Source organism: Anopheles ziemanni, chromosome 2 (genome assembly GCF_943734765.1).
Source record: "Anopheles ziemanni chromosome 2, idAnoZiCoDA_A2_x.2, whole genome shotgun sequence".
In the NCBI taxonomy this organism is placed as follows: Eukaryota; Metazoa; Arthropoda; class Insecta; order Diptera; family Culicidae; genus Anopheles; species Anopheles ziemanni.
The window spans coordinates 4,263,025-4,283,907 of NC_080705.1; the positions used below are offsets into that span (position 1 = coordinate 4,263,025).

Below are 20,883 nucleotides of genomic sequence, written 5' to 3' on the forward strand. Positions count from 1 at the left end.
CCAATTAGTTTTTGTCCCTTAAACTTCCTATTCACAAAATCTTTGCTTATAAATCCAGCCTACAATTTGGTCTTCGATATACAAATTATAAATTTTTACGATCAATCCTATTCAGTTCTCCCCACTGGTATTAAAACATTTGCTAAATATGGTAAATGTATTCCGTATGATGATAGAACCCATATTATTTGAGGGAAGTTCTCTCAGTGTCTTTATACGTAATTAATTTCTGTATGCAATGTTTTACATCCCAATTTGATGTGTTCTTTCGTTTCGTACGAGCTTTACATGTGTCGTTATGTTCGTTTTCCCTTTTCGTGTCTTTTTTTTTAATAAAAAAAAACAACGTAAACGGAAGGAGTAATTCTAAACTTATCGTCGATCCATAAAACCCAATCAGGGCCAACAACAGCGAACGATTTATTATAATTTCTTTAATTTCTATTCGGTGTAATCTTATCAGGAAATCTCATACATATTTCCAATACTCATCGAAAAGTAACTAACAAAATGAAAATTTCTCTCGCGGCAATGTGTAATCTTTTGAAATAAACAATGCGGTAGATCGTAATCGTTTATGCGGTGAACATGAAAAAAGTTTGCAGTCAAAATTCGATTGCTCATATTGTAACATTTAATCGTATCGTAAAAGAAAAAAAGTAAACGTGCGGTTTGAAACGTTTTCAAATAATTAAAAATACTTAACAAAGATTAGTTAAATTTTATTGCTCCCTTATAGAAAAAGTTGAATCATCTAACGACAAAGTCAGAAATCTGTCAACGCAGAAACATCTACAAATATTCTATATTTTCAATTTCATTATTTGCGATCGATTGAGCGTTATAACTGGAGCAAAATGTTATGGAACTTTCGGTGCAAATAAGAAAAGAAGATTGAAACAATAACGACTGTGATGTAGGCTAGTCCAAGAATTTTGAAATCGATTAAATTGATCGTAATGGTTCACGAGATAATGATAGAGCAGTGAAAAGTTACAGCATTTGGTAAAGACAAGAACATGCGAACTTTTTTCAAACCCTTCGCATAACGATTAACTACCAGCTATCCCGGGCAGCACCTTGCGTTCCGTGACCCTGAGCCTTTTCCGACAACTCAATCGACAATTTTCGGCTACGCCGCAACCGATCGCAGCTGAAATACATGGCAAGTGTAATACTCTTCCATCCTTCGTATCTTCCGTCAGAGCAGTGAACATGACACCAGAGTTGAGTGCACATATTTTCTTCATCAAGAAATTGGGGGAAAACCCCGACTACGAAAAAAGAAGCATATTACAAATCTTCGACTTTCTGTTTCCTGCTCCTCCTGTTCATACTAAATGAATGGATGCACTACAATTTAACACAGCCTTAATATCGTTTGCATAAGAAATGATCCGATACACAGTTCCTGAATTGTTTTTTTATTGAATCGTCAAAAGTCGTGCAGGATTCAAAAACCAAAAAGCTTTAAAATATGCTCTCTTTTATATTAGAAGTCGCAAGCACATATGAAGCCAATGCCATGATATTTTTCTCATAGACATAGGTCGATCATCTATGAAATACAACATACAAGGGAGATCTCTGATATCATCAGCATGCAGCAAAGAAAAACGTATAGAATGAACTGGCCGTTTTTAAAACAAAATAAATAAAAAATCGATACGGTTTTAACTATTGCCGTTCAGTGCATGCATCATCGTGATTAATAGTTAAGGTTAGTTGTTATGTTTTAGAATTCCAACCATGATCAACAAAAGATGGATAGAAATGTCAGCAAAAGCAACACATTTTTAAAAATATCTGCAAAGTTCTAAAGGAGAAAAAGTCCACATCAAACAAGAAAGAAGTTAAATTATAGTTCAGAATGACTGTGGAAATTAAGATAAAATACAGAGAAACCAATAATAGTATAGTGCGAATTGTTGGCGTTCTCCAATTTGTTCTCAACGGTCAATTGCGACGTTGTCAATTTCCCAAAAAAAAATCTGTTCTAGTTTTTCAACATTACTTAGCACAGATAAAATTGCTGAATTACTGCTTTAATAGATCAACTATTTTACATTCTATGATTGATCTAGCGAACAAGAGTTAAGTTTTATTCTGTTTTCCAGTACGTAAGGATAAGCAGGGTTAGTTTTTATCATACTGAATCGCACCAATAACATATTTGTTAAGGTCAGATGACCCTAGTGTTTGGAAGAAAGAAATACTTCACCAGTAAACTTCTCTACCGGGTCAGCTATGGAAAAGTAATGCCATCAGCATTGAGGACAGTGTCACGATAGGCCAATGGCAAAAAGAATATTATACCTTAGAATACCAAATGTATATCAATTTAAGAATATTATCTTAATACAAAAGCCTTACAATATCCCGATAAAATTATATAATGCGATAGGTATATCGCTTGTTCCCAGCTTAAAATCTGTCCGTTCATTGTCAGAGAATAATATATTTAATTTCACCATTTTAAAGCAAAAAAAAAAAGATAAGATAATGGAACAACTTCAGCGCTTGTTCAAAAAATGCAAAAAATAACTCACACAAATTCAAGATCTTCATAGGTTCGTAATTTTAACCTTCCAATATCGAAGCTTCATTTTCAAACCTTTAATATGTCTCAGTAAAATATAGTGAAACATTTAAATAATTCTATCGCGAAAAAAAAAATGTGAACGCTATCAACCGAAAAATTCACATACGAAAAGCAAGTTGCGTGTTGATATAAAGTAACATTACCTGGTAAGGCAGACAAGAGGTTTGTGCTTCAGTAAGATAATTATTATAGTAAGAAAAACAGGAAATCCCAAACCCTTCCATGGACAGACTAGAACACCTTGAAACAAATGCTGACAAAACATTCATTATCCTTCACAGGACAGTGCACCACTGTAAGAGCTCAAGAAATAAAGGTTTTGTATCAGGTGATGGTTATTGTCTTATCCGTTATACGTTTTATGAATTTTATGCGGGCTGTTACAATACTCCAAGATGGGATACAACAGCAGGACAATTTTCGACCAGTTTCGTTAAACTTTAGAAATACGAGAACCCTTGCTTAACAACCAATTTGTTAGTCGCGGTGCTATTTTGATTTTCTTTTCCAAGTCCTTTTTTAAATTTCATACAAAATGCCTTAAGAAGATCGGAATAACATCAAGAAAACTACGCCTTCAAACTTATCAACCATTCAAAGTTTGTTTTTGGATGTTTATTCACGTTGTTGTTTTAGTCTTGTGTCGAAACCGCAAACCCACCTTTTTTATACAATCCTTATCGATGTCGTCTCGATTAGAAGTCTGTTAAGTCATCCTTGTTTTAGTTCTTCCCGATGTTGGTGTCTGTTTTTATTTAAACACTACAACACAAAGGTACCATGCATTAACAGTAGTACACACGGATCAAACTTGCAACTTTCCCTTATTTCACGGAAGTTTCAAAAACACGACCCTGTTACGCATACAACACATTCACACAGTGAAATTTAAAGTCATTTGCATTTTAAAAACAAAAGGCCTTTAACGTTCCTCTCCAATGAGCGATCGCGAATCAATTTTGTGATTTATGCTTTTCAGCTCAACGCTTTTTTTCTGAAAAACAAGCTTCACAAATGCTAAAGCAATATTTCAAAACCGCTCAATTCTTCGCTTGCGATGTACCGTTTCCGAACAACCTTCTAAAGCTTTCTTTAAAACTCAATATTTCCTATGTTCCCTCGGCTTCCTTTTATTCCTTTCACTTTTGAATATCCCGAAGGTGCTAGATGTAAAACGTTTGCAATGCTGATATGGTCAAGCAATGGCATTTTTAACTTAACTGATACAGTTGCCCAATCTTATCTTTCGATGGTATAATTCATTTTTATATGGCCTAAAACACAAACACGCATATATACTTAAGCCACTGAAGGATACACAGATAAAAACAATTCTTGTTATAGTTTGCTCCCAACAATGTGTCGTACTCGTCGAAAGTGCGTAATATTTCAGCAAAATTATCAACTAACTTTTGTTAGCGCAACATAGGTGCGTGCTGCGAATGCGTATGTTTTGAATTTACTATGGTGTAAAAAATTTGAAACTCCCCACAAAAAGTCCCCTCCGCGACACAATAAGCCGTCACAAAATCGTTCACAGCAAAAACGAATTAGCTCCTAATGCTACAAGGGATACTTCGCGTCTCCATCGGTTTCTACATTAAGCTTTTTATGTTGGTTTTAATTAAGTTTGGCCGTTCGGGAATCAACTTGGAAGGTAAAATCAATCTGCGCAACGGACAGAAGAAGGCGAAAATAATGGTAATCAACAGTTACAATAATTGAAACAAGTGAACTCGTGTTTCATTGTTTCTTTTTACAAGTTTTTCAGGTGTCTACCCTACCAGATCATCCCACCCAACGAGGAAAACACGAACCAGAGACTGACCCGGAAGCAGAGCAGTAAAAGGATGATACAGTGATATAATAAAAAATGTTATTTATTACCGTTTGTAAGGAATACAGCACTCGTTGCATCCTTTTAATATCCGAAAAACTGTTTGCTGAAACGAACAGGTAAAATTAGAAACTGTTTTGCGACATGAAGTAATACTAAGTTACCTTTAATCCAACGTCATATTTGCAGGATTAGTAGTGTTTAGCTGTGACACTTCTAAACTAGCATCTGAGACGTTCATGTGGAACGACGAACCCATCGCATCCAGATCATCTTCATCTTCATACATTTTCTTCATTCGTTGTTTATAGCTGTGGCAAAAACAAAGTGATATGATATAATGTTTATATGCTTGATACAATTATGTAGCTTAAGCAAACCACTTACATCTGACTGTCGGGATTATTTTCCTGATTGCGGCACTTTTCTAGCTTTTTATCTAAGAACCGGAAAAGTTCCTTCGTTGGCAGTTTAGTATTGTTCACCAAAGATCGCACTCTTCGTACAGCTTCTATCAAAACTGGCAGTTTATCCTTGGCCGAACCAAACAACGATTCCGTGACGTAGCTGTCTAGGTTTTCCTGCTCCTTGCTTGCAGCATGAAGCACTGCCGCAAGGGCTATTTGCGCTGGGGCGTACATTAGCGGAACATCCGTCAGAAAGGTCTTATCGATGAAATCTTCAATCCATGGGCGTAGCCGATCCGGATTTTTCATATTGCAGCGAGTCTGAAAGTTTCGGAAAGGAAAGGAAGCAAAGTAAGCATTATTCATCTTTTAAAATGTTCCCAAGCCTCTGGGTAACCTACCTTAATGTCGATTAGAAATCCTTCGATCGGCCTCATCGGATTGTGTATTGTAAGATAATAGTTCAGTTCCTGCATCAACAACAGTTCATTGGAAAGAATAATATCCATCGCTTTGACACGATCGCCCTTGGTGTTGGCCACAAATTGTGCAATGGAAACGTTAAACTCCTCCACCTTACAAGCGAGATAAATGCACGTTGCTCTGGGGGAAGGATGAAAATGAATTAATTGAAAACCAACAACCCTTTTACAACTAGGGCCCTATACTCACAAAATTTCTTTTGGATGGTAATCCATGGCCGAGTTGTTCAAGTAGAAACGTTTGAAGTAGTGAAACGCAGTACCCACTACATACTTCGGCATTGGTGGTTCGAACTTCTTACAGAATTCTTTCATGTGCGATTCGTACTGCTTCAGCAGCTGCCGCTCCTCGTCCGCGGAAAGGAAATGCGCCAACTTTTGCTCTTCCTGAAAATGCGTTCAAGCCACGAGCTTCAAGCACACCGCTAGGGACCGGTGCGACATTCACATACTTACAGTCATGCCTGCGCCATGTTTAGCGATGAAACGAATGTTTTGAGCTAGGCGTAATTCGGCAAGCTCCTGTTCCGTTTTAAACGTCCAGTACTTTTTCTGGGAGCTAAGGGCATACATCTTTACACGGGCTAATATTTTTTAAGAACTAAACGACAACACACTTTTCTACTGTTTTTCTTTGTTTGTCGAGCTTGAATGTTTTGACGGCTTCTGTGACAGTTGGAATCAAAAGTGACAAAATAGACAATTTTGCTTGTTCTCTGCTCCTCGTTATTATGTACAAATGTACAAAAATTTGATATTTTAAATTTGACCCCTCTACTAGGACAAAGATATGGATGTTGCATTCAAAATAGTTCAAACACAAACCCACGAATGGAAACTGCCGGTGTTACTTGATTTCAGAAGTGCATTAGATGGTATAAACACTCCAATAAAACGTCAGACGTTGTAAACATTTAAGAAAGAATCTGCAAATAACTCCTTGTGCTCCACTGAAACAAGAATCTTTCGACATCAGCAGGCTCAACAATCGGGACATATGGCCTATAGTTTCCGAACTCAGTTTTAAATGTGATTCAGTGCAATGGAAATGTTAAGTGAAAACCCCACGAAAGCATTGGCGCAACCAAACCTTTGTCTCTCAGTATAGAAGAAAAAGAAGAAACAGTTTAGGACGACGACCGAAGGAATCATCAATGCCAGTCGTCGTCGGGCTTCTCCATCTGTGCTGGTTGTTTTCTCAAGAAAGGTGGGCGGTATTGCAGAATCCCACCTACGTTTGAAGGCTATGGAGAAGCATATTGTCTTGCTATGTATCCTAGGCTTCTCGGCGGATCCTTTTATTTGCATCGTGCGATAAAATGTAAACTGTGTTTCCATCAGTGTGCTCCCATGCTTTAGTCTGGTAGCAGCACACATGATTCAGACACCTTCAATGAAGTGAAGATATGCCGTTAATTCAATGTGAATTTCTTGCCTGATCGAGGTAGAAGTATCACACGTGTAAATGCCTTGTGTGACCCCGAGGAAGTTCGTTTCTAATCAAAGTGAAATAGCGACCCGTCATCTGTTCGTGCTTCACACTATTGGCCTTGTCGACAAGCTCGATCATGTCCGGAATGTACGGTCACAATCGCGAGGCAGTTCGCGTGAAAGTGAAGGTAACGTGCAGCGACCGTCAGTACATGGTCGTCATTATTTCAGGGGGACTTCCCAATTTACTTCACCCACTCGTTTTTTTCTTTTGCAGAAATGTGAGAAAAATATTCCATCAGAAACGAGAAAATTCAGCGTGGATCCGCAGATTACCAACCTCGAGGTGTTGTACTCACTGCTCGCCAAAGCATTTGATTTAAAAACGGACTTTGGCATCAGCTACAAGGTGATCGAAGCGAACGGTCAGGAGAGCTACCTCGTCGTGCTTTCCGATTGGGACTTGGAAGCTGCCTTCCTGCGGGCCCATAATCAATCAATTGCCAGCAAATGTGAACCGTGTTTAAATCTGCGCGTCGACATCAAACCATTCTCCGAGACGTCGGATTGGGATGGAACGGGCGCAGCTACGAACACCATTCCCCGCGAACTGGTGTCGCTGCAGCAGTCGATCGGGGCCGGACAAAAGTATGTGCAAAACAAACTGCCCGGTTTGATTATGAATCAGATGGAGAAAACATTCTCCATGGTTCAGCGAGCCTTCAATCTAGTCGAGGATCCACTGCTGACACAACCGATTCGACCACCGTTGGCAGATGCTGAATTTCGAAAGCTACAAGATTCGGTTGGTCAGATAGTGGCACCGGAGCAGTTGCGCAAGGTGATCTATCTCGGTGGAATAGATCCCAGTTTAAGGCGTGTCGTGTGGAAGCACATACTCAACGTCTATCCGGACGGGATGACCGGCAGGGAGAGAATGGAGTACATGAAAAGGAAATCAGGTTAGTAATTGCACTCTTGAAAAACTCCTATCGAGCATGCCAATAAGTTTGTGTTCGTTATTTCCAGCGGAGTATTATCGATTGCGTGATGTATGGCGCAGTACGATGCAGCGAGGAAATATCGTGGGAGAACTAGCGTACGTAACCAGCATGGTGCGCAAGGACGTGTTGCGCACGGATAGGCTACATCCCTTTTACGCCGGTAGTGATGACAACCAGAATATCGCCGCCCTCTTCAATGTACTTACTACGTACGCGCTAAATCATCCTGCTGTCAGCTACTGCCAGGGAATGTCGGACATCGCTTCGCCGCTGCTGGTCACGATGGGTGATGAAGCGCAAGCGTATATCTGTTTCTGCGCCGTAATGGAACGGCTTAGTTGCAACTTTATGCTGGACGGAATCGCCATGACGTTAAAATTTTCTCACCTATCCGAGGCGCTGCAGTACTACGATCCGGACTTTTTCGCCTATCTCAAACACCATCAGGCGGACGATCTGTTATTCTGCTACCGTTGGCTGCTGCTGGAGATGAAGCGTGAGTTTGCCTTCGATGACGCGCTGCGAATGCTGGAAGTGCTTTGGAGCTCATTGCCTCCCATGGCGCCAAAGGGAGAGCTAGCATTGTACGAGAAAGAATATGAACCGCCGCCATCGGATGACAATACCCATCCACCACCGAGCCAGAGCCCATCTGTAATGCTCCGCACACCGCGTGAAAATCCGTACACGAAAGTGTGTGCCCTTCGCCGTCAAAGCTCCGCCCTATCGTTGAGCTCGTCGTGCTGCACCTCGACGAATCCCCAAAGCTCGAGTCGCTATGGAAGCGGACCCGGTGTCGGACTCGGTGGACGCTTGGACGCAACGAGACGCCTAAATCTCAGTCTGGACGAAAACATTACGAGGGAAAACGTGTACTCCAACCGAGTTGGGCACGTGCAAAAGGTACACCAAAGTTTGGACGAGGCAAAGATTGCGTTAGTAAAGCAGCGGAAAATCGTACGCAGTGTTGGAGACGACGAAGACATACAGGAGGTAGAGCTCGTTCAGCAGCAGCAACCGCGAGAGGAAGAAGACAATGCGACGGACATAGAGGATAGTGTATTTCATTCGCCACAGCACCAAACGAACCGAAAAGCACCGTACCCGAGCAGTAGTAATCCCTTTTTTGGCGATTCTCTTGAAAGTATTTGTCCGCCAGAACCAGAAGAGGAGCTGGGGCGAGCACCGGAGTCACCGCTCGACTTCAGGCCAGAGTCGACAGAAGCTGAACCCACGAACAGCAGTAGTGCGGCCAGTAGTGTACGCAATTCACCCGTGATTGGGCGCAGTCGGAGCCTGTTCTCCACGTCGGCTGCCACAGGAAAACTGATCGCGCGGCAGTTGAGCAATCAAAAGAAACATTTCACTGGTGGCGGTAGTGGTGGTGGATCATCGTCGAGTGGTGCAGGAAATGGGTCCGGAATAGGACATTTTCACGATCTCAAAGAGAAAATTGCCGCCAGTCGAAAGGGGATATTTGGCTCACAAGATAAGACCTCGGGACCATCCACCGACGAGCGAGGAACGGTTCTATTGTCCGAATCGCACGGCGACAGGGTGAAGCCGAAGTTGGTGAAAAACTTTAACGAGTTCCTAAACTTTGCGGCCATAAACAAGAGCCGCATCAGTGATCGGTTGGCAACGAAAAAGTTGCTCGCAAATTCATCCACCACCAACGTGACAAACGCCAGTAAGGGCACCATAAATAACAGTGGATCGATTGAGTCGACTACCAGCAGCTATACGACGACCGGTGGAGGAGGCATGGGAGGTGGAGCATCAAGGGATGATTCGACGGAAACGATTGAATACAACGAACTGAAACCGAAGCCTGTGATCAAGCTGACCAAATCATCGTTCGATGATTCCGATTCGTCGGCCACAAGCGTTGGCGTGGTGCTGGATTCGATGGCTACCACGGCGGCGCTTTCACGATCGAGTGATAATAGTAGCTTCATCGTGGATGATAGTTCTGCCTCCGGCTCCCCGATACACGTGCGCAAGGGGGAAGAAAAGGACACGACGATGAAGGTTACATCACCACCAGTGGAGCCCAATGAAGAAGGCTTATCGTCCCAACGCCCGGAGGAATTGTTTATGGGAGGTTCTTACGCTGCGACGGGGGCCGCCGCGGATGGTAGTAGTCCCGACGACTCGCAGGAATACTTTCCCATGACCACATCAATGACAAGGGAGCTACGGTTAGAGCTGGAAAACCTTGATCGGCATGTTTTCGGTAATGATTTCCACAGCAAGCAACAGCGGGTTTTCACACTCAGCAGTTGTGTCGACATGGAAACGCCTCCCGAAAGTGGTGACTCCCTCGAGCGCGCCGTCGGTATCCAGGGGGTTTCTCCTTCCACTATCACCACCGTGGTGGAGATCGACCAAGACACAACGACAACCGTCACGTCGATTGCGTACAGCAAGTTGGACAATAATGGAAGCCTACCGCGATCATTCGATACCACGATGGAGATACAATCGATCGATGAAATCTGTGATCGTTCCGACGATCATCGTCCGGAGCAAGTGGAAGAAGAAGGGTTGGCTGCGGCGGCGGTAGTTGTACGGTATCGAGAGAAACCGGGCCGTCGCCGGCAAGGCACCGGTGGTTGTCCCAGTAGCATCATCAGCGACAACCGTGACAGTAAACGCATCAGCACGTCGAGCGCCAACGTCACGAGCAGCGACGTGTTCGTTTGGGAAAATCCGCTCCACCAGGAGTGTGTGGACGACAACGCTATAAGCCCGGTATCCGGCGGGATGGTGACCGGGGAGGTGACTCAGATTCACCAGCGTACGGCCACAACACCCGACGAGCATCCGGAGCTGGAGTACGATGGGGAAATTATCGAAGAGACAACATTGGGCAAGAAGTCTGTCACCCCAATACGGTTGGTGCGACGCAACGGGGATCGTTCGGTGCCGTGTTCGGCGCGCAATTCTATGATACTTCCGGACTCATCAGACTCCTCGTGTGACTCACCGCTGGCACGTTCACCCGCAGCCGTGAAGTTTAAATTTCATCCCAATAATCCCTTTTTTGATGCGGAATCAAGTGCGATCGACAATCGCCCCGTCGGAGTGTGCTCATTACCCCGTGCCGGTGTTACAGATGGTGAAGAACTCGTTGCTGGCGGAGCACTAGAGGAAGCTACCGAAGCTTCGGCAATCATCATGGGTGTTTCCGCCAACGATACCCTGCTCAATAAAACCTTCGAAGAAAAACCATCCCCATCAGCATCGTCGGTCGAACCGAATCCACTTGACGTAGGTGGTGCAGGTGCCTCCAGTATCGTCACTATCGCCAGCACTATGAAAATCGCCGGAGCCCTTCCACCGCCACAAGAATTCGGCGGAGGCAACCCATTCCTGATGTTCCTCTGCCTGACGATACTGCTGCAGCACCGAGACTACATCATGAAGACGGGTATGGACTACAACGAGATGGCTATGCACTTCGACAAGATGGTCCGCAAGCACAACGTAACCCGCGTGCTAAACCAGGCACGTCAAATGTACGCTGAATACCGCAGGCTCTACCAGCAGCAACTTTCTCAAGCGGGAACGGTGAGTAGAGCGTCGATGCCGGGTTCGGTTTCGATGATGGCCAGCAGTTTCCATGGCACACAAAGTATCGGACTCGGTGGCGGTAACATGGACAGCTTACTAAGGAAAGCTTCGGCACCGGAAGTGAGCTCGGCGCGAAGAAATACCGGAGGCGATTTGACACTGGTGACGTAGTATGGTTTAAGTTGACTGAAACAAAACTTTACCGCGAAGATCAATGCGGTGTAATGTGTTCCTTTTTTGTCAGGATTTTTACTTTGCTTTTGTTAAATTGTAATTATCACACATCCCACTAAATATTTAAGTTGAAGGGAGTGAGGTAAAGTTAAGCAAAATAGCTGTTGACTAGTGTCAACATTTTCTTCTCAATCCATGTAGAATGCAATTTAAATCGTGATATTTTTTATTAGATACACACGCAACGATGTGGTTCAACGGTGTTGGTTTTATTTATGGTCTATAGTTTGTTCGTTTTTAAAGGGTTTTGTGACATGATTTCTTTTTTATGTAATTTCGACAACTGCCCTATTTTTCATCAGTATAACGAGAAACACAATTTTTATAATCAGCAGGAAGAAAATTAAAGATATTTAACGTAAGAAATGCGACCAGCTAAAAAAAACACATACCCTATATATTCGCTATCACACTTTAATGCGGAATATTTTACACTTTCGAAAATGTTGCTCGATAGTGCGGATGGAGGCGGAAAAAAGCTAAAATACCAAAAAAGAAAAAAAGAAACAAGATTTAAACTAAAAGTAGAATGGCTAGTATGTGGTAGGCATCCAATTAAAAGGCATCTTTTACATTCGTTCGACTTTAACCTACACATATTTATGCAAATCACTGTGGAACACTCCTCGTAACGTGACCACGTCGCACGCAAATGAACTGCAGCTGCACCACAAGCTATTTACAATATTTATATAGTACAGCAAACACTCTGGCAGATATTACCAACAAATGAAGAAAGTACGCGCCTACTTAGCCTGTAGATAGAGAAGTAACCATCATCCGGATAGATGATAGCAATCCTCAAACGTGGACCTCTCGGAAAGAGGAAAGAACGATCAATACTGACAAGTAAATGTGGCCGATAACGGATGAACGGATGCGAAAACAGATTTTCCTTCCATCTTTAGTGTCGCGCTCCCCGAACCAAGAGATACGTAGTATTCCGCAGTGTAATCATCCTCCTCTTAGTGAAAGTATGTCTGTCTGTGAGAAAGAATAATTCATTCCATGTTGTTGATAGGGTAGTTGTTGGATAGGGTAGAGAATAATCAATTTCATGGCCTTTTTCGGTCCGGTATGGTAGGCCATGACTGAGGCAAGATAAACACCATGTTACAGTGAATGTAATCATTATCTTTGGAGGATCGATGAGTGCACCACACGCAGGTATAACGGAAATATTTAAACCAGATGCAAGTGCTTTTTGCATTGCTTAGAACTACCCTCTCACTACATCTTTCGAAAGCAATGACGCACTAATAATAAATGCTTGAATATAGGCAGAAAACATCAACGGGCTCATGAAGCTCATTCTTTTCGCACTAAGCTGATATAAATTCACCTGACCTATCCTTTGCTTTCCCGTTCATCGAAGCGCATACATGTGGAACAGCCCATTTAATCAAGCCCCTCTCATCCCAAGATTGCTGCTTAGGACAATATACCTGTTCACTTTCCGCAACTTAAATAAATTCTTTAATAAGTCTCAAACTACGAAAGACTATACATACGTTCCGTGGCAATGTTTGTTGATGTAAACTTACGGCGTGGCTATTCTACAAGGACCGACTTTTTAAAAGAGACTGATCGTCACAGAGATTAGAGCTACGATGAAATATTTTCAACCCGAAAGGAGCTAATAGTACGACAGGAAGAAATCGTTCTTTTATTCTTTATTTCAACCCAAAAATTTCCAAATAGTTGTTAATTTACGGTGGCTCGATCTTACCAAACCGTCAACCAAACGAGTATTGAAATATGTAATACTTTCAGCGGAACACAACACTATTACTATGTAAGCTTTAAATTTTTCTCTCCAAATAATCGGATCAAAAGGCAAAATACAAACAGTATTGCAAAACTCAACACCAATTTTCCATTTCGCAGACGTGGCGGTTTTTAAATAGTTTCTTCTTTGATTTTATTCATTAAGGCTTGAAGATATGGTGTCAATTGAATATGATTTCGGAAAATGCTGACTATGGATAGACAATTTGGAAAACATTTTCCGGTCGATTATGCGCATAAAGAATTGCAATAAACGTTCCCCCTAGAGGAGAGAAAGCCAGAGGTCATACATATATTGTCCCATAGACTTTTGCATAAGCTGCATCCGAAACACCGTGCAGCCTGTTTTCTTTCATTGCATTTATACTCAATCTTTATATGATTTAGCTTTTCATTTGCAACAGACAATATTTATTTTCTTCTATATTGACCGCTGGCTGAAATGTACGGACCCATTGTTGTTCCTTATTAGTGTATGCCCTTGTGTAATCCGGCGATGGATGGTGGTAATAATTTTGTCTTTATTAGTTTCTCTAACTTTAATACTTCTATGTATAGTCGAATCTAGAGCTCCATCCCCTGGGGCATTTTAACACTTTTACTGTTTTGTATGAAAAGAGCAGAGAGTAATTTAGTGTATCGTTGAGTTCACTACAGTTTCGCTCAAAATGTTTCTATGCTTTTTGTTCCATTCCAGCCAAGGCAAGGCGATGCCTGGCATGTTCTACTGATATTTACTTGCAAAATCACCAGACGGGTTGAATCTTTCTCCAACTAGTAACCCCAATGATAGCTCTGATAATCTGTCCTCTGCAAAGCTAAGAAACTCGATTCCATGTTGTATCCTAAACATTGTTTTAGTGACATGATTCCTTGTTCAATTACTTTGTTTAATCATAATACGAAGGGAATGGAAGGAGTTCTCTAAATTGTTCTTTTTTGTTTTATTTTCTATCAGCGATCTCGGATAAGTGGTTATTGTTATGGTACTCTTTATTAAATCTTTAACACCAAACCTATTTCAACCACGGATCATTTTTTTAAGGATGATAAGATTCATGCGGGGCACATAACGCCACATTGAACTTAATAAGAACTACTCATCTATTGCACCACGTGTTTTCGTAATATGTCTGGCTGATTACAGTATCCACTTTTTGTACTCCCTTTTTCGAGATTTCGTTTTTTCTTAGCATCACCCAGCAGAAAACACCTAATGCGCCATGAAAAGCCAATAAGAGATCCGACGAGCACCGCCAACTGTGTTATGCCAGACTACATGGCTAATAAAATATTTTTGAACTAAATCCGAATCCAAACTGACTGACTGTTGCTGTTCAAGTGTCTTATTTTTTCTAGTTTGATTTATCGACTACATTTGTTTTTTAATAAATCATAAGGAATTGTTTAAAAATTAGACACGTCAGCATCTGTCTCTTTCTTTGTTCGAGGTTATGGTAGGATATGGTTAGAATATAACAACATAAAATAAATTTCAACAAACCAAAATCAAACAAACGAAAGCATGATTATTTGGCCGGAAATGATAAATAACATTCTTTTCTCCTAAGTATATTTACCATAAAAATACTAAATGTTGCCTAACAGTGAAAAGCTTGTATACTTCTCATATCATCACTTGAAAAACGGGCTGCTTCCGGAAAACAGCAACTGTTTTGGAATATCCTGACGACTTGCTGCTTTTCTGTGGTTCATATAATCTGATCTAGTAACAAATTAGCTTACGGAACGTAAAAGGGAAACAAGGAAAATTCTTATTCGAATTGGCAGAAAAAAAATCAACAACGGAAATGGTATGAACGGCCAACATCGTTGGTTCGTCCATATGTTTTCACCGGTACTCTCTGTATCTCTCTCAATGCCGGCTTCCAAATACATTCACTTTCTATCCTTCGTTCAGATTGTTTTTCTTGCTTTGTTTGGAACAAATTTTGGCATGACAATTAACTTCCTTCCATTTCCCTTTGCCATCGCACCTGGAATAGTTGGCGAACACTTCATCGACCATTCCTTACTCAACGAACGCCCCCGAGGTACCAGAAGGTATATAAGGATTTAGCAGGAGCAGTTCTCCTTATTTGCTTGCGCATCGTTGCTGAGTGTCGTTCGGGGCGATTGGGCCGGCTTATGCTGTACGCCCGTTTCGGACGAGTTCAGATCCAGACGGCCATCCTTGATGCTTTGGTAGATCTTTCTGGCCGTTTCCAAAAATGCTTCCTCCACGTTCTGACCGCTGCAAAACGATAGATACCAAGAACTGGTTATGACTCACACGACTCTTAGACATAGAACGAGCAAGGTAACTTACGTCATTGCACTGGCTTCTGCGAAAAGAAGCCCGTGTTCGTCGGCGAAGCTCTTAGCCTCCTCGTACGTCACCTCACGGGTGCTCTCCAGGTCGGACTTGTTTCCGATCAGAAATATCACAGTACTAGGGTTCGTAAGATTGCGTGTATCCGTCAACCAGCTGGACAGATGATTGTAAGTTGACCTGAAGAAGAAATGGCAATGTCTTGAGATCCGGATCCGGTGTTCGGTAAGTTTTTCTTCGTGCCTACCGTCGGGTGATGTCGTACACCATAAGTGCACCAGCTGCCCCACGATAGTACGATCGTGTGACCGCCCGGAACCGTTCCTGTCCTGCCGTGTCCCATATTTGCAGTTTAATTTTCTGCTTATCCACCTCAATGATGCGCGTCCCAAATTCTACCCCGATCGTGTGCGGGCAGCTGGCCATAACTGTTGAAACAAATCGAATGAAAACGTTGATCATCAAGAGCGAAGGATTTATAGTATCATACTTACATTTCTTTTCGGTGAATTGATGCAACAGGCAACTTTTGCCAACTCCCATATCACCGATAATAATGTACTTGAAAATGTACGAATAGTTGTACGGTCCAGCCGACATGATGAAAACTATGTTCAGGAAAATTTACAAGAATGAAACATCACATTAACATTACCTTCTTGATCATGTATGCAAAATATTTTTCATGGTTTACTCTGTTCGTAGGTTTTGTCGAGCCCATCGCACAACCTTTGCGACATTTTTGTAAAAAAAGCCATTTTTTCGTCCCTCACTACGTTGCAGAAGTAACAGAAAACTGGTACCACTGCTTCGACCACATATTCTACTTCTACCGTTCTCAGATTCGAGCGCTTTCAACGTTTGTTGCAACTTTGCTCGTAACGAATTTGCATTTACTGATAAGGGGTTCATTGTATGTTGTACATATGATATTTAAAAAAATGACAACATCGTTCCGACGGTCGGGGCTACGTGTTTCTTTTCCCTTTGCTTCATTTTTCATGTTGAAGTGTAGTGTAACAGGTCCGTGCGTGGGAAAAGTGGCAAGTGTAGCTAATTTTTTTTTATCGCCAGCTTTTCACAGGTAATGATGGGAAACATAAAATCGAATCCATACTACGGAACAATCGAAAACAAATGGAATAAGTATAGAGTATCAATCGGGTTGCTTACAATTAAGGTACGAAGTCATCTAATACTGATAATAGATGTCGGCCTCTTGTAGTAGGATACCGCCTTGATAGAGGCCAGAGATTAAATTACAGCTTTCTACTCTTATTGAGAATAGTCAATCTTCTTCATTTCTCCACATACACCCGTCCTCAAAGCGAAACTTTCCACTTCAAGGCCAAAAGGAGAATAATGATTTATCGACTCGAGTAACACTTCCTGCTGTGAGACAACATGCCAATTGCCTCCCACCCCATTCCGTGCATGCTATCGCTGGAGCATTGTACCTCGACGATACTTACGTATAGGATTGCACTGGCGTTAGTCGAAAATCATGAAAGAGTTATCCTTCCGCTCGTGGTTTGTTTCTGTTTGATCCGTTTAAATATTTGCAGAAGAATCACTCTGCTCTAGATTGACGACTATTATTTACTTTCCCGAAGAAACTAGTCCAAGATGCGTAAAACCCGTGTCACGGCATGAAATCGGGGATCCGCGCTTTGCCTTCGAATATCCTGGACGCACCGTAAACGTTGCAAACAATCCTTGCAGCAACAAGCTAAAGGACAGTTTCGCTGTAACTCAAAATCGCAGTTTTTTGTTGTGGAACCATACGTTTACAAATCACTGCACAATCGATACAGACGTTCGTCTGGGTCATTCGTTTTTTCCACTTGTTCGTCGCAGACGATGAGTCAAAAACCTTTGACAGTTCGTCATTATTTTATCTATTTTTTACATTTGTTTGGAAACTGTTGTCAAATCAATGTCCATATTTTATTAATCTAACGATTCTCTAAAATTTAATTGAGCTAGAGGAAACCCCTTATTGTTGTAAGATAATGGTTGTTTTCAATGTAAAATAAAATAGAAAATTTTATTCTTTTCGGAAAGGTTTTTTCACCGGGACCTAGTGTGGAAGGTAAACTGTGGTATTTTTTCAAAATGTCGGTCGCAAACGTCGCTTTCTGTCAAACATTCAAAGTCGCTCGGTCCGCCGTTTCGCATCGCTATCTGGAACGATTGCTTGTGTTGTGTTCTTCATTTTAACAAAATTTGCGATGGAAACGACATCCAACTTCACTAAAGTATTCCTGCTACAAGAAGATCGTGAGAAGAGTTTCAAACACTGGCCGTACACCGATGATAAACCATGCAGTATTCGGAAGGTAAACAACTCAACCCGTACTACGCGCAAGTCCATTGATAGTGATAATAATCTACATTGAATTCGTCGTTAACTAACGTAATCACTCCAACTATGCGCTTTTTTCCAGATGGCAGAGGCAGGATTCTACTGGCATGGAACAGAACAGGAAATGGATACTGCCGCGTGCTTTGTGTGCGGTAAGGCGCTGGATGGCTGGGAAGAAACTGACGATCCCTGGAATGAACATCGAAAGCACGCACCACAATGCCCATTCGTCAAGTACGGCCGGCCGGAAGCTAGCCTGACGGTAGGATTTTTATTTATTCGTATATTAACCATTTATTGAACAATATAATCGAGACACTGTTGGTGTAATCTAACTTGCAGTGTGAAGAAATGGTAAACCTTATGATGTCAACATTGAAGATGCGGCTTCAAAATAACCACACTACCTTGAAGACCAACGCAAAGATATACATAGAGAAAAAACGCAAAGAAATGGAAAAGATGTTGCGAACACACTAGTTTGCACCGTTTCGTAAGAATTAACTATATTTAAGATTTACCATAAGTATGCAAACAAACGTGCGACTCTTGAAGGAAGTTTGGGTGTACCATGTATTGTTTGAAAGCATCGAACGAAAATAAATACTAATAGTAGATCATTGGAAATTTGTCAACCGACGAGATTAGATATTCTTTTACACAACAAATATCCATTGTCATCAATTAATACCATATTTACAGCTAGAGTAGTTTTCTCACAAGGCACGGACGACTTTATTATAAACAAAATTGAGGAAAGGTTGGAAATTCATCGACTTCAGTAACAGTTATCAGAAGCTTGTTCGTTAGTGGAGATTACGTAGTTTTGTAGCGAGGTGAAAAGGCCTTTCCTTACTATCAGAGTATTTCGGTACGATTATGCGCAACGGACGCCGGTGTATACCTAGTTTTCTATAAATATAAACTCAGAAGAGAGTAAGCTTTAAGTTAATAAAAAACGAAGACAGCAGGTTCACATTTTCCACTAGCTTAGTCAATGTGGTGCCCTCTTTAGTTACGGGACGAAGATCTCGCGCGCCCGTTCATTCGCGCAGGCGCAACCAGCTTTACTCCTTCGAAAGCAAAATCCACGGGCTATATTCAGTCGAGGTGTGCGTGAGGAGAAGCTGAGGATATTTTTAATCCACTCGCTGCTCGCTGGGAAGAAGAGAAGCTGGTGTTCCGGTGGAGAGGTGAGAGTCCATGAGTCGTCCCCGGTATGTTGCTGCAACCGAGTAGTTTTGTAGCCGGGGAAAATCGATGCGCAAGCCAATGAACGTGGTCTGAGAAGGTGGATGCTCGCAGCCGGCAATAATCTATAAATAATATACATTCGAGAAAACCAGCATATTCACACATTCAGCAGCTGCCTTTAGTATGTATAACAAATTGTCCTTCATCATGGGGGAAAAACGAGCGCCTTTTTTCTCGAGTCATTCCTGTGCCATTTCTTTGCAACACGATGAATATTTTCGCAATTTCTTGGCAGAAGGAACTTTTCGTCCGTTGAACCCTTTTGGCTGAACTGGCCCGAGCGCTCCATACTTCTTTACATTCCATAGCTTTCTCAATACACTATTGAATGCAAGGAAGCATGGAACTTTCAAAGGCCCTTTGTTGCGTAACACATTTTTCGTATATGTTTTTAGAGATCAAGACAAAACGTTTCTTATATGTTTTTCTACTGGCTTTAGAGCAAAATGGCTGAAATCAAATATAAGATTATTATGGCTGAAATTTCAGTTAAAAGAAACGTTTACATAACCCCAAATACCAATTTAGTCATTTTTGCTACGTTCTTCACGCTCTTCGTTTGTCTGGCTGTGGCGTGGTATCGTTAAGATCCTGCGGCCCGAAAGATCGTTCTTCTTCTCCAGCTTCGCAGACTCCGTTTTGCAACCATCAAATTTTCATACTTCACACCGTATGGTTATCACGTGTTTGTCATACCATATGGCTATAATTCCTCGCTTCTCTTAACCCGCCGTACGTTTTAACTGTTTCTGTTTTGCAGAAATTCTTCACTCAGAATACATGCAAGCAAAAAAAAATGATCATGCACGGTAAGACATGATTTCCACCAAACCATGTGGAGTAACTGGTGCATTTTACTGCAAAAAAACTGAGCTAACGAATGCAACGAAGGCAAAAGTGCTTGGAGACGCTAGGGAAAACATACGTCTAAGAACGGACTCACGTTTTTTTGGAACCGAAAGAAGAAATCATCTTGACCCATCCAGATCTACCTCACCACGTGTGATTGTCAGTTTGATTTCCACGGTATTACGCACTCTTCTGAACAAATAAGTATCACTTTGCTGATCAAGAGTAATGGTTTAAATTTTCACATATCCTATAGCTTACCCAAGTTTTGCCACTGCACTTACACATTGTAGGATTTTCTTAAAAGTGATGCCATTTTCACTGAGTGAACCTTGTTTTCCAAGTATTTAGATATATGTTTAGTGCTTAACTCACAACTCTGGGAAAACACACGCTTGATGAGACAACCATTACTGCGTTAGTTGAAGCTGTTCAGCGGCAGATCGTTTTTCCTCGATCCGTTTTTCCGGTGTTTTCTCGCTATAAAATGGCGTATCGTTGGGAACTGTATTAGACGTTCACTAGCCCGGTATCTACTGAGGAGACGACGTTGTCGGTACGATACTCGACCCGGGGACACGATGCGAACGGCTCGGGAACCAACCGAAGAATGCACTGGATGCACTGCCGACTGCTCCCAAGACGAGAAGGACGGTGGACCGGCCCGACGTCATCTCGGAGGGTGGCTTCCTCGCTTACTGCCAGTCTAAAAATGGCCACCA

General features: G+C 41.9%; 4 protein-coding genes across 4 annotated transcripts; 2 read left to right on the top strand and 2 right to left on the bottom strand.

The window, feature by feature from the left end:
• Positions 1 to 4,456: 4,456 nt before the first annotated feature.
• On the bottom strand, positions 4,457 to 5,968 carry LOC131286050 (cyclin-H). Its single transcript, XM_058314915.1, has 6 exons — positions 5,781 to 5,968; positions 5,519 to 5,711; positions 5,248 to 5,449; positions 4,827 to 5,167; positions 4,604 to 4,750; positions 4,457 to 4,545 (listed from the first exon to the last, which is right to left on the bottom strand). Exons 1-5 carry the CDS (start codon positions 5,899 to 5,901, stop codon positions 4,606 to 4,608), a joined length of 1,002 nt encoding a protein of 333 aa, XP_058170898.1. The 5' UTR covers positions 5,902 to 5,968; the 3' UTR covers positions 4,457 to 4,545; positions 4,604 to 4,605.
• A 695-nt stretch (positions 5,969 to 6,663) lies between these two features.
• Positions 6,664 to 11,614, top strand: LOC131282892 (uncharacterized). The gene is made up of 3 exons (XM_058312441.1): positions 6,664 to 6,947; positions 7,037 to 7,721; positions 7,789 to 11,614. Exons 1-3 carry the CDS (start codon positions 6,897 to 6,899, stop codon positions 11,508 to 11,510), a joined length of 4,458 nt encoding a protein of 1,485 aa, XP_058168424.1. The 5' UTR covers positions 6,664 to 6,896; the 3' UTR covers positions 11,511 to 11,614.
• Positions 11,615 to 14,780: 3,166 nt separating this feature from the next.
• LOC131282203 (ras-related protein Rab-14) lies at positions 14,781 to 17,497 on the bottom strand. Its single transcript, XM_058311612.1, has 5 exons — positions 17,166 to 17,497; positions 16,188 to 16,301; positions 15,941 to 16,121; positions 15,691 to 15,873; positions 14,781 to 15,615 (listed from the first exon to the last, which is right to left on the bottom strand). The coding sequence occupies exons 2-5, from the start codon at positions 16,291 to 16,293 to the stop codon at positions 15,438 to 15,440; spliced, it is 648 nt and encodes a 215-aa protein (XP_058167595.1). The 5' UTR covers positions 16,294 to 16,301; positions 17,166 to 17,497; the 3' UTR covers positions 14,781 to 15,437.
• A 388-nt stretch (positions 17,498 to 17,885) lies between these two features.
• LOC131281353 (baculoviral IAP repeat-containing protein 5) lies at positions 17,886 to 18,692 on the top strand. Its single transcript, XM_058310679.1, has 3 exons — positions 17,886 to 18,032; positions 18,141 to 18,320; positions 18,401 to 18,692. The coding sequence occupies exons 1-3, from the start codon at positions 17,925 to 17,927 to the stop codon at positions 18,536 to 18,538; spliced, it is 426 nt and encodes a 141-aa protein (XP_058166662.1). The 5' UTR covers positions 17,886 to 17,924; the 3' UTR covers positions 18,539 to 18,692.
• Positions 18,693 to 20,883: the final 2,191 nt, after the last annotated feature.